We start from the raw sequence: 15,837 nt of genomic DNA, 5'->3' as shown, positions 1-15,837 counted from the left end.
ATACAGAATATATAAAGCAAGCGTCAGTGTGGAAACAAACTAAAATGGTTGCAAGAGACTTATTATACGTGACATTATTGATAACGATAATCATCAGTGTTCCAGATAAATCATACCGCCACGCACAGTTTTATTTTTCAGGAAACATAACAATTCCGAAGCTCAGTGAGAACAAAACACACCAAGGAACCGGCCCTACATCAAATCCCCACAGCTAAGCCGTAAAAATCCTTCGGCAGCTGTCGTCAAATTTCTAGATCACAATGTGAAAGACAATGTTGCAACACCTAATAAATTTGTATTTATGACATTTGAACCACCGTTTCAATTCGTTTTCCACCCTCTTTAAATTCTGGTGATCGGCTTTGACAATCGAGGAAATCTGACTAAGGGTAAAAGTGAGGTGTTCCCACTATGTCTCAGGTGATCTCTCATCACTTCCCAAAGCTCGACCTTCTCTGCAGGAGAGAATATACAGTATGCAACCAAGCATGACGCGCTGTATAGTTTCTTCTCAAGTTCCACTAGGCGTCCTCATAAACTCAACCGTATCGATCTGTAACATTGCGATTATGTTCCCATTTGAAAAGGTCAAAAAACCGACTCAGAACATCAGAAATGGATCTTTCTTATGAGTGTAAGATTTTGGACACAGGACCGGTTACTTACTCAGCTGTGCGACAACTCAAGTAATAATTACCACTAATAGCATCTATTATGGCATCTTCTCTTTTTTGAAATCAGCCACAAATGGGTTGCCGACTGTCACGCGTCGGACGCTCTCGCAAAAAATCTTACGACAAATCTGTATTATTGCATTATAAACCTAAAATTGCCTACACCAAAAGCGTAACGGGATTTACAGACTATTTACAAGGTAATAAAACTGTTAATACATGTAAATGAGTGTGCAGGCTTGTCTCGAATTGAGAATCTCACTCCAGCCATCTGACCAAAGTTAGCCAACCTGACACAATGCTGTAGTCAAACTTGAATGCTATATTCAGTCTTGAATGCGTATTACTTATTTGATTGCGATACTTAACTACTTTTAAACCAGATATTTCTCAACGTTTACTTGAGTCGTATTATAATAGTTGACTTTTTGAGTAACATTTTGAGGTGGTATCCGTGTCTGTATGAAAGTTGACTAATTTGTTCACCACTGACAATTCGTTGTAACATTATTTTACTACCGTTAGATTTCAGTTACAGAGTCCTTGTTTATGATAAATATACTCAACGTCGAATCAGTGCCGAGGTCATGAGAGTACCTACCTTTTCTGGTTTTAGTTAATGTTGTAATGCGTGGTCTGGGGCCTGTTCCAGGAAATTCGCCAACCTATCCGACTAAGCAGAAATCCTGCTTCGTGACTTCCTCAGTTGTTTTTTTTTTGTTTTGTTAATTTGTGTTGCACTTCAGTGCGAGTGTCCCTAGCACAACCAATTAAATGTTTATGATATTTGCACTTGGGGGAGAGGGGGGCACGTATCTGATGCACATTACCCATTATTTTGCCTAAAGGTACCATCAAACACCTAACTTTAAGCAAATGTGCAAAGCGGTAGCATAGACCATAGAGCAATTCTGATGTAACCTACAAATTGTAATTTCAACTCATCCCCCCCCAAACTCCGCCCATTATGGTTGGCCAAACAAACACAAAAGAACAACAGAAGAAAACTGACTTAAAATCAAACTAGCATCAGAAGTGGAACAGCTACGTAATTAATATTTTGGTTGTACCGGTGGTTAGTGTACATAACCATATGAGACAATAAAAGGTAAACTATGCATTTCAGTTTGGTGATTTTCAAACACTTAATATAATATAATTAATGGATTAAATAAAGATTACAAGTATTTGCCTTCCCAAAGAACAGATGACTGTTTGTGGCATCGTGCCAAATCTCTTCGCATCGGAAATGCCGCGTAACTGATGACGTCACGGTTTCTCATCGCAGTAATGGCGGTGCATATTAGTAGTGGCCTGCTGGAAAAGCAGTTTTAGTCAGTGAAAGAAGAATCTTAACAGGACTGTTTTGTTCCTTGCGCGTAAAAATATTTTATATCACAAATTTGTATATTTATGGCTATGAACGAAGCGGATGAGTCCGGTATTGTTCTGAAGACGTTTAGGTTTGAAGAGGAGCATGAAGATGGGTTGCGTTCCCTGACAGTTTCAGTCCCCGAGGTTCTTTTAAACTTACCTTTATAAAGTAAAATTATAAAGCAAGGCTTTCCATAGTGCACGTACCTAGCCGCATATATAATGATTGTATATTTTATCCGGCAAAAAACAGCACTGCTCTCACGAAACGATATAGATATAAGGATATAGATATAGCCTTAGAAACAATGAATCGCGGTCTGCTGGTGATGGTTAAACTTTCCGGTCATGACCTATGTGTGTTTGAACGACTCTTTTAAATGAAACAATTGATTTTCTTCACTGTAATGTTTTCTTCAGTTCGTTAGTTTCAGTTCATTCCCGAGTGTCAGACATTATGCCACTCACAGGCAAGGTACCCTCTCTTTCGCCACCCAGTGGTGTAATACTGTATAGACGTCTGAATTAGTTAGTGACGTCAAGTATAAAATGATTTATAAAATCTTTATGTGGTATATTTGCAAATAGATGCCAATTCTCCCGTATCTGGCGTAATAGTCACGCGTTCAGACTCACGATCACGCAAGAAATCTTACGGCAAATCTGTATTATTCCACTATAGACGTACAATTAGCTACATCAAAAGGGTTGGGGCAGTTTACAAACAAGAGATTATTTCCAAGGTAATAAAACTGTTAGATATATGTAAACGCGAGTGCAGACTTGTATCAAATTTAAAATCTCACTCCGGCCAGCTGACCAAAGTCGGCAACTCTGTATATACTGAGCATGTGTCATAAGTGAACAAATATTTCAGTTGTACATACTGAAACAGTGGAGAATCATGATTTCCATGTATAATCAGACCTGTGTTGCAGGTTCTTGATCCGGACTATGGGATGTATGTGTGGCCATGCGCAGTGGTCCTAGCTCAGTACGTGTGGATGCAAAAAGAGAAAATACAGGGGAAGAATGTTCTGGAGGTTAGTGTCAAGCAGATATGCAAAGCATGAAATACTGCGTGTGTCACCGTTTTCTAGCCTCATTTTCTTCCTGCTCAGATTTAGAGTTTTGTACAAAACTTATGCAGGACAAATCAGCACGCTCTGATGAAAGCTTTATTGGGGCGACTTCAGCATTAAGAATGAGACTGACAAAGAGAATGCCTCAGAGCCTGGACAAATTAACGATCAGTGTCAGTTTGCATATCTTTTCATGTAACCTGTTGGGTTCAATATAGACAAAGACTCAAAATTCATCTTTACAAGCTAGAAATTATTTTATCAACAGTTATGACTGTGACGAAAAGACCTGTGTGTGGAATTAACCATTCAGTACTCTGGAACTGAATGCAACTGAATGCACTCATTTCAGCTCGGTGCAGGAGTGAGTTTGCCCGGCGCAGTGGCCGCAAAGTGTGGGGCAAACGTAGTTCTTTCAGACAGCGACAAGCTGCCACACTGCTTGGAAAACTGCCGGCGTACCTGCAAATCAAACCAGATGCACACTGTGCCCGTTGTGGGAATCGCCTGGGGACAGGTGGCCCCTGACCTGCTGCTGCTACCTTCTGTGGACGTCATATTAGGATCAGATGTATTTTACGAGCCTGAAGGTCAGTGCACCTTTTAAAGGGTCTTGGTTGAGGGACTGCTTTAACACTCGCACTGTGCTCAATTCTAATCTGCCCATTTTTCGCTCAACATTTGTCAGACTTCGAGAGTGTGTTAGTCACCGTCTCCTTCCTCTTAAGGAGAAATGCTCAAGCCCAATTTTGGACAACTTACCAAGAGAGAAGGTAGGTGTTAAACAAAGGCTTAATATGAGATTAGTGGAACCCCCCCCCCCCACCCCCTAAAAAAGAATTTGGTGTTAATCTAACTTTCACTTTGTTTTCAGTGCTGATTGGTCAATAGAAGCTCTGCTGCACAAATGGAACCTGACATGCACGGAAGTCCCTTTAGATGGTTTCCATGCCGACAAAGAACATCTAGCTGGCTCAACACTCCCTGGAAGCCACACGATACAGATGCTGATTATACAATTAAAGGAGAAAGAGTGACGAAGCAGTTGTTTGAGGCATGTTTTTGGGAAATTCTGTAATAGCATTCTACACAATTTTATTTCAATTTGAACTGAAAGGCTCAGGAGCAAACTCAATTGGTCTGTTGAGGAGTCTGGATTCATTGGTTCAAAATTTAGACAAACATTTATTGGCGTAAACATTTTATGGAAAATACAGAATTTCTTGGAAGTTAAAAGAACGCACCATACGGATCCAGCAAGTGGATAATTTCCGTTTAACCAAGCAGAGCACACAGACGAGGAATCCCCAAGCAACTCGCTAATTGTCCACTAAGTTTATTGAAAAATGTTTCAAGGTACCAGAAAGAAAATGTGCATTTACCAGTGACCCACAGCAGCCATGATTCTGCTGCCATGGTAACCACGATAGTAAATCTGGAGACAACCAGACACGGCCAAGCAGCCTGCGCAGCCACACGGCACCTCAACAGCTAATCAGCAACTCAACAGCTACACGACTGCGCCTAGTGCACAAACATACAAGATTAGAAATCAGTAAAGTAAAACGATAAATCTACAGCAGATAGCTGCAAGGATATTTAAAAAAAAATCTCCACATAGCACTGGTTGCATTTAAGTAGTTAATTCGAAGTTTCAGTACATCTTGAACTAAGAACTGAATGTTTTTAGACTTGAGAGGGCTAACTAGAAAACAGATAACTAAAGTTGCATTTGTAGAAGGTAATCCATTTCTTCATGACCAAAAACATTAAAAAAAAAATTGAATTACAATGTCTATGGAATTCCTTTGCGCCCTCTCCATTATTAGTTGTTTCCATTTAGCTCCAGTAACTCATTAGCATCTGCTATTCAACATGTTTAACGAATTAAAATGAATCAAACCGTTTAGTACTAATAAAGCCTTCAGGTATAAACTGAAACAAACGAGGGGAATCTTCAGACCAAGATCCAATCTTAACCTTAAGTCACATTTTGTGGGGTGGAAGTCCTCAGTCTTAGGTCTTTACTTCCAATGGGAGGTCCTTGGTCCTTTCAGCCTGAAAAAGCTAGAGAAGAAGCAGGTCTGAATAAGACAGACATCATCAACATCGTTCATTTAAGCAAACTATTACCTGTAGTCACGTCATGATTTTTTTGTGACAAGTGTTACTATGCAAAACAGCAAGGAGTCAGAACCCTCCAAGCGTGTGTGGGAGATTACTGAAAACAATCGTCAAGGGTTTGTTGAAGGGATGTGTTTTGTTTCCATACCGCCAAATGAGGCGTTTACTTAAATCTTACACATATGAAGGCTTATCATTTGTGTCGGATGAATGGAAAATGTTTGAATGAGGGATCTAATAGTATTATGTGCAAGAACATTCCACTCATCCCAAGGGGGTTTCTTCCAACCCCACTCCTCCGCCCCTCCACAAAAAAGGGGCCAAGTTCTCTTTTTTTTCCCATTTAACCTTTGCCTCCCAGCGGCCCAGATCGATGACCAGGAGGACAATGCGAGGCTTCCATCCATTGTCCTGCAAACCTACCTCAGCACCACCCCAATACTGACAGAACCACCTGCTCCTTAGCAACCACCAGCAGCAGCCGGAGGACTGGGCCGGATCACACCCCATCTAACTGCACAAACTGCCCCAAACTCCTCTTTTGCAAACAGGAAGCAGCAGCTTGGAGGAGAGAATTCCACATTTTTGGGTGAACATTAAGTCCAAAATAAGTTAAAAAAAAAAAATGCAAAAAGATTCACTTTTGCATCCATGTGCACCTATCCCAACACCTGCCCAAACGTGGGTGACTGACAAAAACACCAGGCCTAAACAATATTAGTACTGCGTTTCCCAATCCAGTCCACAGAGACCCACAGGCAGCCCACTTTTTTTTTCTCCCTCTCAGCTCCTGGGTGGAAGCAAAAATATGGACTGCTGGCAGGGAGCAAAAACGTGGGCCATCTGTGGATCCCCAAGAATCGAGTTGGGAAACACTGCACAAGAATGCTTCCTACTTTAATATAATGGGAATTTTAAAAAATATATTGCAAGAAAAACGTGTTACACTTCTCCCTAGCTGTACAAAAACAAGCTACAGAAAAACATTTCAAAGCCTGCAATCATACGATTTTAATGTCAGATTACACTTTTGTGCCTTTGAAAGCAGCACATGTTTAACCATCATAGGATAGTGCTGGGCCAGGTTACAAGTATTTTGTGCAGCACAGAGTTAGGATCTGCTGTATTCATGCACCCTCTACAGACACCTCAGTCCTTGCAAAAAAAAAAGCATAGATCTCAGGTCTATGTCTAAGGCTTACCGTTCATGACACGGCACCGTTCTTCTCAGGAGACTTCAGCATGCTCTTAGATCGTGATCTGGATTTGGAGACCCTTTTAGATGTCGGCGAGCGACTCCTGGAGTGGGATTTCGATTTTGATTTGGACCTCGATTTGGATCGAGATCTAGAGCGCGACCTGGACGGAGATCTGGACTTGCTTCTGCGAGACGTGCGGGACTTGGAGCGAGACTTGGAGTGAGTCTTGGAGCGAGAACGAGAGCGCGAATAGGAGCGCGATTTGGAGCGGCTGTAGCGCGAGCGGCTGCGGGAACGGGAGCGACTCCGGCTCCGGGAGCGGCTGCGTCTTCGGCGTCTCGGGCTGCAAGACATCGTAAAATGGCTCCTGGTCAACTGTGCCGAGACGGTCACACACACCAAGTCAAGCATATACATTCATCCCCATGTTAACGGGACGAGTACATTTATATTGAAGTGCCACCGCTTGTCCACATTTAAAATGGAGTAAAATTACTAATCAGCATTATCAGTGGGGCATAATTAATTATGCGTGAACTTTACAACAGGAGGGAGTTAGGACTTTTAACTTCTGTAACACCAACTGCTCATTCATTTTGCATACTTTTATATTTTATATTATTTTTTTGCAGACTCAAGGTCCAAACACAACATATTACTTATGTTGGCTATTTGGTACGTTTGTGCATTCAAATGTTATAACCAACACAATGGTTAAGATATATTTATGTGGATGCAGTTTTAAAACTTATCCCGCCAGGCAGATCCTCCATCAGAAAGCAGCCAGCCAGTCTTACCTTCTGCTCCTTCTACCATATGCCCCGTACCTGCGGGGAGGTCCTCCTCGATGTCCGTAGTGAGAATCTGGTGGCCGTCCGTAGCGGGCCATTTGGACCCGCAGCTCCCGGCCGTCCAGGATCGCCCCGTCCATGGCGTCGATCGCGTCCTCGGCGTCCCGCTTGTCGTGAAACCGCACGAACGCGAATCCCCTGCTCTCCTTCGTGTAGCGGTCCCGGGGAATATAGACATCCCCTACCCGACCATACTTCTCAAAAACGCGGCGCAGGGTCTCCGGAGAGGTTCGGTACGTCAGATTGTCCACCTTCAGAGACGTCATGCCCTCCACGTCTGGCGGAGGCCTGCCGTAACTCATTTTCCTTTAATAAAGATGATCTGTTTTCAAACTGAAGCCTAATTTATTATTACAACTTTCGACGTACGATTCTAACTTTTAAACAAAGAACCCAATTATCAACTCAAGCTATTAAACTCGCTCTTTTCCATGAAACACGCAGCTGAGCCCCCCATCTAACGCTCGTTCACATAAAATGGCGCCTAAGCATTTCCTGGCTTCCTATTTATACGGCGTATGGGTGTGCAACGTTTAAACAGAAAAAATAAAAGACATAAGATTATGTAAACAATATTATTTATGAAGACTGATTTTACTTCTGCAAAGAAATTAAAATCTAAATTGTTTGTATACCTTAAGAATTGTGTTGACCCGGAAGATAAACTTTTCTTTCAGGTAACCGTCACTTTTCCAAAATAAAAACTTCGATTCCCGACAGACCTTGCGGCTTCCTCCGGCGATCTTTGTCAGCTGACTATCACATGATACTCAAAGGCACAATTACAGTCATACATGCGGAATTTCAGTGAATGTCTTGCTAGTTAAGATTGTTTCAATGCCAGACGGAAAAAGCAATGTTTTAGTTCCGTATGTGTCATCTGACTGTCTTTGTAGTTACTCATTTTCTAGAGCGGGACGGTCATTTTGAGAGATGGTAACTTTACTCTGTAACTAGAAATTGACCCAAAGACAGCAACCGCGCCCATACCACCTGACTTGGTAAGCTGTTTCTATTAAACTGTAAATGATATAATTACGTCGAAATTGATTAAGAAAATTTAGGACAACGTAGTGATCGTGATAGAGTTGATCTTTTTTTCCTCGACAGTTTTTTCCAGGCAGATTATTTAAAAGTCCAGTTGAAATTATCTGTGATACATATTGTTGTGGTGATTGTATGTTTTAAAATACCGAAATTGTCTTAGTGACATGTTTTTCTTTTCTTTTTGTTCGTGGGTCTTTCTGGAACAATTGCAAATGCAGCAGTTCGATAAACGTCAAGAAAACTCAAACATGACTCCAGCGGGGAAGAATCTTATGAATATTATTATTCTTGGTTTCGGGTTTATGTTTATTTTTACCGCTTTTCAAACCTGCGGCAATATAGAGGTAAGAAGAACATAATCTTTCTAGTTAACTATGAATGGTGAAAGATGCATTGCAGGAGGGTATATCTGTATGTGCAGACATCTGTGCCCAAAACAAGGTTGTTTTGAATGACATTGATATTCGTCAGCCATTACTACATGGATATTAACAGAAATAATAATTATATTCCAAATTATTTACCTTCATTTGTAGTATTTTCTCACAAGTATTACGTATCTTATTGGAGCAAACTCTAGGGTACAAGCTGGTAGTTGTACACTGATAATGGATATCATTGCCGTCACAATTTCCAAGAAATTAATTAGTGCCACAGTGTCTGTGATGTCAGTTGCTCTTCACCAAATTTATTGAACTATGATAGCCATGCTCCACATAGAGTAAGAGGGGACAAGAATTCCGGTACCTTAGCAAATTTTTACACATATTCAAATTTAATTTACTGTATATTTGCTTTGTTTTCAGCAAACAGTGATAAAGAATTTCAACAACACTGAGTTCCATGGGAGTGGATATACAAGGTAAATTTAATGATATACTTTTGGATGTCATGCATAATATGTAGGACTTTGATCTCATCTTGATAAGCGTGAGTCTTCTTTTATAACATGGAGAAGATAACGAAGAGTATTACCAAGGTTCTGAAATTCTACTGCATCTCTGACATGCAATATGATTGTCAAACATGCATTTTTAGGCTGATGCATGGGTTCTTGTAATGATTTTTCAGTTGGGTACACTTGAGCATTTAGCTAGTAGCCCTGTACAGATGCTATGAGGGCTGGTCTTCACTTCCTTTTGGTGAAATGTTTTCTGTGATTATTCTCTTTGTTCGACTTTTCACCTAGTGGGAACAAATGGGCTGCATTTAGGATTGCAGATATGAAACTGAAGTGATTTGGTCTCTGCCTGGGAATCCATGCCTGATATTGGCCAGATTTCGACTTTTTCTTTTTCTCTCGACAGCATGGCCATTATTTATGGGGTCTTCTCTGCGTCCAACCTGATGGCGCCTTCTGTGGTAGCTGTCATAGGACCACAGCTGTCCATGTTCGTCAGTGGACTCTTGTACAGGTATAAAGATACTCAGCCTGTGTATTAATGAATGATGGCCCAACCAATAGCAAACCAGTAAAACAATCTGGACAAAGCAGTAACTCTGTATGGACGTGGCAGAGGCAAAATGAGTAATATGCTAATCAGAAAGGATTGACTACCAGACTGCATATAATTTTCCAGCATTAAAACATCCAGGATTTTGTTTTCTTTTTTAGCATGTAGATGTCCAAGGGGGCTCAGTGGGTGGTCCTGTTGCCTCCCACCTCCGCTTTCACGTTCTCCCAGTCACACACATACCACGCACACAGATCATAACCCTTCCCTGTACTGTAGGTGATTTGGACCTTACTTTCCCTCCAATAACTCTGACCAGGATAGGAGCTTGGAAGATGGACTGATGTAGGTCCCCATTTTAGATTTTTTTGTTTTGTTTGTTGAGTCTCTTTGTTGGCGTTTTCCCTGCATATCAACGCTACGCTTGCTTATTTCAGAAAGGGCCTGTACTGCCTCTCTCCATGCGGCCCCCGATGGAGCTCAGTGCGTTTCTCTCGGGATACCGCTAATCATTTTACGCATGCAGCTTCAGTACCGGATGCACTAAACCTGCATTGGGTGTTTTCGAGCATCGATATGTCAAAGATGAACCCGTCTGACTTGCCCTCTACATCTACGTGCCTTTGTCAGAAAGCGCTTGGTGGTCAGGCTTTGTTGACAGGCTACTGAGGCAGTTTGAAACTCTAATGTGAAAACATCTGCTGTTTTTTTTTTTTTTGCCCTGGGGGGAGCAGATAAGTGATACACTTGTAAGCAATTTGATGCTCTTATATTTGAGTCTTAGATAAAAAGGCCTCTAGTCTGGAGGTACTAGGGGAAAAAGAAGCAGAGCATGGCAAATTCCGGAAATGCCTGTGGAACGAACAGGTGAAACAAGTCCATCCTACCAGTCATGGTGCCCTGACTCCCCTTCACTGCTAGGATGTTGGCCTGCCCCCCCTCCATTCTTGTCTCCTGAGACAATAATTTTTTTATTGCCCAGAGTAAATGCAGGCATACAGTAAGACAGTCCACGTTTTAGCTCCCTCCCAGCACCTGTACCAGGTATTCGCTGTTCCTGATTGGCTGGGAGGGAGCAAAAACGTGAACAGTCAGAGGTTCCCCAATGACCGGGTTGGGAAAAACCTGGTGGGTAGTTCAGGTCCAGAAAATAAAAATCCAGACCAAGATTTTGTTTCAACCAAGCAGTTGAACATATAGAGTCACAGTCACAGAGACTCAGCTGGTTGAAATAAAACCTTGGTCTGGATCTTTACTTTCTGGACCTGAACTTTCCATCTCTGTAAATAACCAATGAATAATGTATTCTTTCCATGTGTCTGATTCATCCTACTTTGTGTGGATATAGACTCAGTGCTTATTTTGGTTCTTTTAGTGTGTGACAGCTGTGCGTTTACTTCCTTCCAGCGGTTACATTGCTGTGTTCATCCATCCTTTGACCTGGTCCTTCTACACGGCTTCTGTGGTGGTCGGGATAGCAGCTGCAGGTACAACTCTGCCAGATTCTCAGACGACAGACGTGATAATGGTACCTGCAGGGACAGTGATGATCTTAATCTCCCTCCCACCTCCCTTGCCTCTCAGTTTTGTGGACGGCGCAGGGCAACCTGCTCGCCATCAACTCAACGGACTCCACCATCGGCAGAAACAGTGGAATCTTCTGGGCGTTGCTGCAGTTCAGGTGCATGATGGGATAACAGGGCGGATGCTGCTGTTTTCTTGGTAACCATAGCAACACGTGCAGGACTAATCTTTTTTTTTTTTTTCCCCTCACAGTTTATTATTTGGAAACCTCTACATATATTTAGCCTGGCATGGGAAAACAACAATTTCAGGTATTTCATGCTTGTTTTACTGTTTATTATCTTATAAACTCTAATTAGTGCGTAACTAAGGGAGGATGTCAACACTCTGCCTCAGATAAGGACCGTCAGACCGTGTTCATCTCGCTCACCGTCATCGGCCTGGTTGGCACCTTCCTCTTCTTCCTCATCCAGCGGCCAGACACTGAGGCCACGACCACAGAGGGCGGCTCTGACACGTGCGACCCCCTCCTGCCAGCGGACCCCCCTGAGGGCTCCTTGACCGTCACGTTAGTCACGAATGCAAACACGCGGTGGTGATCTTTGCAAAAACCTCCATATAATGTACATGCGCTTCTTGTCAGTGACTAAGTAAACAGTTTCTGTAACTAAATACGATATGTCGCTAAACACTGAGATGGTTACGATCCTGATCGCTGTGGAGTCTGGAAGCGTGGCTGGTGGATGCGACCATCGTACGACATATCGTTAGCCCAGGAACGGATCAAGATTTTAAGTATGATGACCACTACATGTGCATTGCTCTCATGCCTTCGTTAATTTGAAACATCATAAGTCAAACCATCCTTCGTTAAACGGGGAGCATCCATAGTTGGGCGTTATTCTCTCGCTATGTTTTGCAGCGGAGGGTATGAAAGATCTGATGGCTTATCGAGTTCTTTTTCTGTCGCAGACCTGCTGAAGGACGCTGCTCTCAGGCGTGGAACGCCTTCAGTAAGTCTCAGGCCGTGTCTCCTCCTGGTTCCTCCCATGACCTTCAGCCCCTTAAATGCAACGCGACTGTGCTCCCTCAGCGCAGCCAGCTCTCATCCCCTGCTCTCTGCTTACAGAGAAGGCTGTCCAGCTGTCCATCACCAAGGAGATGATGTTGCTGGGCACTTCCATAGCCTACACGGGTAGGAGCATCTCAGCGAGTTCGTGTCTGGCAGATGGAGCAGAATTACATGGGTTCAATGTCAGTCAAAAGTCTGGACACACATGCTGAAAATCTTTTTTTTTTTTTTTTTTAACAAGATAAGCAGACCTCGAGGTTAAGTAAATACTGTATTATCTTGTGAACCAGGGGAGAGATGGGGTGCTGCGCGAGATGACCTGGCCTCAACAATCACCCTCTCCTCTCCACTTAACTGTACAGAGCTGGTTTGAGATGACTTTGATCTAAGAGTAAGGTAGACAACTTGTGCTTAGAACTTGTGGAAACTCCTTCAGGACTGTTGCAGAAGCAGGTGGCTACATCTGGAAGCTGGCTGATAAAAAGCCAAGAGTCCGGAATTCTGTCATCGAAGCAAAGAGGGGTTAATTGGAAGACTCTAAAATTTGAACATTTCACTTGGTCATTGCAGTTCCTGATGAGTATTTCTTCCTTGCCTTGAGTCCTTTTACCATCAGGTGAATAAAACAGCTAAAAGAGAGACAAATGCCTTAAAAGCAGATGTGTCCAGACTTCTGAGTGGTGCTGTGTAATGATTCCCAGTGAGGTGTGACTCTGAGGTGAACTCAGTCGCTGTCTGCCCCGCCTCCCTGCAGGCTTGGAACTGACCTTTTACAGCGGGGTGTATGGAACCTGCATTGGGGCGATGACGCGCTTCGGGGACGACGCCAAGGGCTTAATCGGCCTCTCTGGGATTTGCATCGGTTTGGGGGAGATTCTGGGTGCGTAAAGCCGTGTGTATCAGTGTCTGTCGGCGATGAATTCCTATGATTATTGTGCTTTTTAACTTGAATCGAAAAATCACTCGATACAGCAGGGCCCAGCCCTAACCCTAACCCTGATTCTCAAGAACTGGAATCCTGCAGGTTACACAGACTGTCCCCAGCTGGTCCAACTGAGGGGGTCGTGTGCACCTAAGTCTCCTGAGTGCATAAGGAGGTCACTCAGTTTAGTTACGTGCAGAAGAAGAGCCAAAGATCACAGATCCCATGTCATTTGAAACAGGAAGGATTTCCCCCTGATCTGCTGCCTGATTGTCCCCCCGGGAGTGGAGGGGAGGATAAGGGGCAACCCCACCCCATCTGAGTCACAGTCTTTTCCTCCTTGTTCGCAGGTGGGGGCTTATTTGGGATGCTGAACAAATGCTACAGCTGTGGCAGAAACTCGGTGGTGCTGCTCGGCCTGCTGACACACTACCTGGCCTTCTTCCTGATCTTCCTCAACATCGCCAACGACGCACCGATCGCCTCGCAGGACGGGACTCACCTGGAGGCCTATATCACACCCAGGCACGTAAATAGGCCTCTATTACGCCCATGTACGTAAGGAGCTACATGGCGCCTGGAATCTGTCCCCCTGCTGTTCTGACTCCTGCTCTTGCTGTGCCTGTTCCCTCAGCGTCACAGTGGCGCTCCTCTGTAGCTTCCTGCTGGGTTTGGGTGACAGCTGCTTCAACACCCAGCTGCTGAGCATCGTGGGATATGTGTTCCGTGAGAACAGTGCCCCCGCCTTTGCCATCTTCAAATTTATCCAGGTAAGATACCGAGGAGGTCCTACCACCGTGTCCTTATTTGTGTCTGTAGTAGTGTTTCCCAGTTGGATCCTTGGGGACCCCTAGACAGTCTACGTTTTTGCTCCCTCCCAGCTCCTGGTGAGTAGCAAAAATGTGGACTGTCTTGCAGGGAGCTGGGAGGGAGTAAAAACAAGGACCGGCTATTGGTCCCCAAGGGACCAAGATTGGCAAACACTGGTCTATAGCATAACAAACCTCACTGTGTCCTTGTATCGATGAGGAGTATAACGAGTGTGTCTGTCGCCCCCTGCAGTCCATCTCTGCAGCTGTGGCTTTCTTCTACAGTAACTACCTCCTGCTCCACTGGCAGCTGCTCATCATGGCTTTGCTGGGTTTCCTGGGCACCATCACCTTCTTCGTGGCTGAGCTGGTGGTGGCGGCCGCGCGCCGGGACTCCGACTACAGCAGCATATGACGCACTGACGTGTTTCCTGATGACTTTGGTGTGCCCCCCCCCCCCCCCACACACACACACACACACTCCAAGCCCCCAGCTTTGCATCTTGATGTCATCCTAAGCACCTACCAAATACACAAAAACGCACAGAATTTAGGATGCACTGGTCTTCAGTTTAACCTGCTGTGTGAGACTGCACTACTGAAGCAGATACCTGCTGTGTTTCTTTTTAAATTTGGTTAAATTGATAGTCCATCGGAAATCGAAGCTTCCACTTGTAATCGAGTACAATCAGGAAAATGTCAGAAGACCATATATTCAAGTAGACTAAGTACATGTAGGCTGTCTGGACACCAGCAGACATCACAAATCTGTCCATTTTTTTGTCTTTTTGAGAAAAACACTGTAAAGGGAGAACCTGAAATGCAAGTGAAACATTCTTAGGTACATCGTCAGCTTGGTGGAATTTAGTGGGTACTCTCCCAGTGCTGAACATCTCCGTCTGAGAATCATTATACGGCATGTCCAAGAACTGAGACCTTATCAAGCAAGAACGTAAGCAAGTGACCATACACACTATAAAAACTGTTAGTACATGTGTACAGGGGAGAATAGTTCGACTGGTTCGGTTTTGGGCGGCTGTTGAAAACTGTGTTTTAAGCGTCTACTCCGAGTTTATTTTGGTGTGGGGGGATTAAACGCTCGAAATGTGTACATTTTGTTAGCACGCGCTGGTTGCGGGTGAAGTACACGTGGCGTCCAGGTCCCGATTAGAGCCTCTGTGCCAAAGTGTGAAAATTCAGACTCACGGGGCAGGTTTCACCTGCTTCGTTATAAATTGCGTTTTCACAAAAATCCTTCTGCCAGACCGCAGAGGGATGGGAGAAGTCATGATTCTCGTGCGTATTCCTGTGCAAAAGCTGAAGACGTCTGTGTAGTGTAGAATTATTACATTGTTTACTGAAACCGTCATACAAGTTCATCCACGAAAGTACGAAACGGCAAAGGCCACTCGTAATACAATTGTGTGTTGTACTTTTTTGCACGTCTATTTTTTTTACGCCAGGGTCATCGTCCATTTGAGCGTCTTAAGGGATAATACAGTCACTAATAAAAATGTTGTGAATAATTTACGTCTACATGATCCATTAAGCATTTTCTGACTGCCGACACATTCCTCGCCGGTTTACATAGGAGACCCGTCCGTTACTCTGCTGTGCAGAGTGATCGGGAAAAAAAAACTTTTTTGTGGGTAACTGCCACTGAGACTTTGGAAATTACTTCAGTTTGATTTTGAAGGTGATT

At 43.7% G+C, this 15,837-nt stretch overlaps 3 protein-coding genes across 9 annotated transcripts; 2 read left to right on the top strand and 1 right to left on the bottom strand.

Annotated features, from left to right (window-relative positions):
- The first annotated feature begins 1,930 nt into the window (after window positions 1-1,930).
- On the top strand, window positions 1,931-4,177 carry mettl23 (methyltransferase like 23). Of its 3 annotated transcripts, XM_048991809.1 has the most exons (6): window positions 1,931-2,195; window positions 2,734-2,794; window positions 2,990-3,094; window positions 3,486-3,723; window positions 3,822-3,906; window positions 4,008-4,177. In XM_048991809.1, the coding sequence occupies exons 3-6, from the start codon at window positions 3,011-3,013 to the stop codon at window positions 4,168-4,170; spliced, it is 570 nt and encodes a 189-aa protein (XP_048847766.1). In that variant the 5' UTR covers window positions 1,931-2,195; window positions 2,734-2,794; window positions 2,990-3,010; the 3' UTR covers window positions 4,171-4,177. The 3 variants fall into 3 exon arrangements, with proteins under 3 accessions (XP_048847766.1, XP_048847764.1, XP_048847765.1); XM_048991807.1 differs by lacking the exon at window positions 2,734-2,794; XM_048991808.1 differs by having other exon boundaries at window positions 1,932-2,195; window positions 2,734-3,094.
- A 121-nt stretch (window positions 4,178-4,298) lies between these two features.
- Window positions 4,299-7,810, bottom strand: LOC125718176 (serine/arginine-rich splicing factor 2-like). Of its 4 annotated transcripts, XR_007384785.1 has the most exons (4): window positions 7,254-7,809; window positions 6,460-6,799; window positions 5,681-5,818; window positions 4,299-5,200 (listed from the first exon to the last, which is right to left on the bottom strand). XR_007384785.1 is itself a non-coding variant. In XM_048991812.1 (3 exons), the coding sequence occupies exons 1-2, from the start codon at window positions 7,607-7,609 to the stop codon at window positions 6,463-6,465; spliced, it is 663 nt and encodes a 220-aa protein (XP_048847769.1). In that variant the 5' UTR covers window positions 7,610-7,810; the 3' UTR covers window positions 4,299-5,818; window positions 6,460-6,462. The 4 variants fall into 4 exon arrangements, 3 of the variants coding, with proteins under 3 accessions (XP_048847769.1, XP_048847767.1, XP_048847768.1); XM_048991812.1 differs by having other exon boundaries at window positions 4,299-5,818; window positions 7,284-7,810; XM_048991810.1 differs by having other exon boundaries at window positions 4,299-5,818.
- A 238-nt stretch (window positions 7,811-8,048) lies between these two features.
- On the top strand, window positions 8,049-15,661 carry mfsd11 (major facilitator superfamily domain containing 11). 2 transcript variants are annotated; one of them, XM_048991806.1, is made up of 14 exons: window positions 8,049-8,308; window positions 8,573-8,698; window positions 9,161-9,216; window positions 9,662-9,769; window positions 11,216-11,295; window positions 11,393-11,489; window positions 11,585-11,643; window positions 11,729-11,849; window positions 12,305-12,345; window positions 12,462-12,527; window positions 13,159-13,284; window positions 13,677-13,851; window positions 13,961-14,096; window positions 14,389-15,661. In XM_048991806.1, the coding sequence occupies exons 2-14, from the start codon at window positions 8,603-8,605 to the stop codon at window positions 14,548-14,550; spliced, it is 1,323 nt and encodes a 440-aa protein (XP_048847763.1). In that variant the 5' UTR covers window positions 8,049-8,308; window positions 8,573-8,602; the 3' UTR covers window positions 14,551-15,661. The 2 variants fall into 2 exon arrangements, with proteins under 2 accessions (XP_048847763.1, XP_048847762.1); XM_048991805.1 differs by having other exon boundaries at window positions 11,729-11,900.
- Window positions 15,662-15,837: the final 176 nt, after the last annotated feature.

The sequence above is a fragment of the Brienomyrus brachyistius genome, chromosome 22, assembly GCF_023856365.1.
Source record: "Brienomyrus brachyistius isolate T26 chromosome 22, BBRACH_0.4, whole genome shotgun sequence".
Taxonomy (NCBI): domain Eukaryota; kingdom Metazoa; phylum Chordata; class Actinopteri; order Osteoglossiformes; family Mormyridae; genus Brienomyrus; species Brienomyrus brachyistius.
The sequence above is the reverse complement of the archived record's forward strand: the minus strand, read 5'-3'. Positions and strand labels throughout refer to the sequence as shown.

Coding starts and splice junctions, on each gene's coding strand:
- mettl23 (XM_048991807.1), top strand. CDS start 2,091: ATGGCTATGAACGAAGCGGATGAGTCCGGTATTGTTCTGAAGACGTTT. Junction 3,724..3,821: donor TGTATTTTACGAGCCTGAAG/GTCAGTGCACCT, acceptor AACATTTGTCAG/ACTTCGAGAGTGTGTTAGTC. Junction 3,907..4,007: donor ACAACTTACCAAGAGAGAAG/GTAGGTGTTAAA, acceptor CTTTGTTTTCAG/TGCTGATTGGTCAATAGAAG.
- mfsd11 (XM_048991805.1), top strand. CDS start 8,603: ATGACTCCAGCGGGGAAGAATCTTATGAATATTATTATTCTTGGTTTC. Junction 9,217..9,661: donor CATGGGAGTGGATATACAAG/GTAAATTTAATG, acceptor TTCTCTCGACAG/CATGGCCATTATTTATGGGG. Junction 11,644..11,728: donor TGGGAAAACAACAATTTCAG/GTATTTCATGCT, acceptor ACTCTGCCTCAG/ATAAGGACCGTCAGACCGTG.
- LOC125718176 (XM_048991810.1), bottom strand. CDS start 7,609: ATGAGTTACGGCAGGCCTCCGCCAGACGTGGAGGGCATGACGTCTCTG. Junction 6,800..7,253: donor TATGGTAGAAGGAGCAGAAG/GTAAGACTGGCT, acceptor GATGTCTTGCAG/CCCGAGACGCCGAAGACGCA.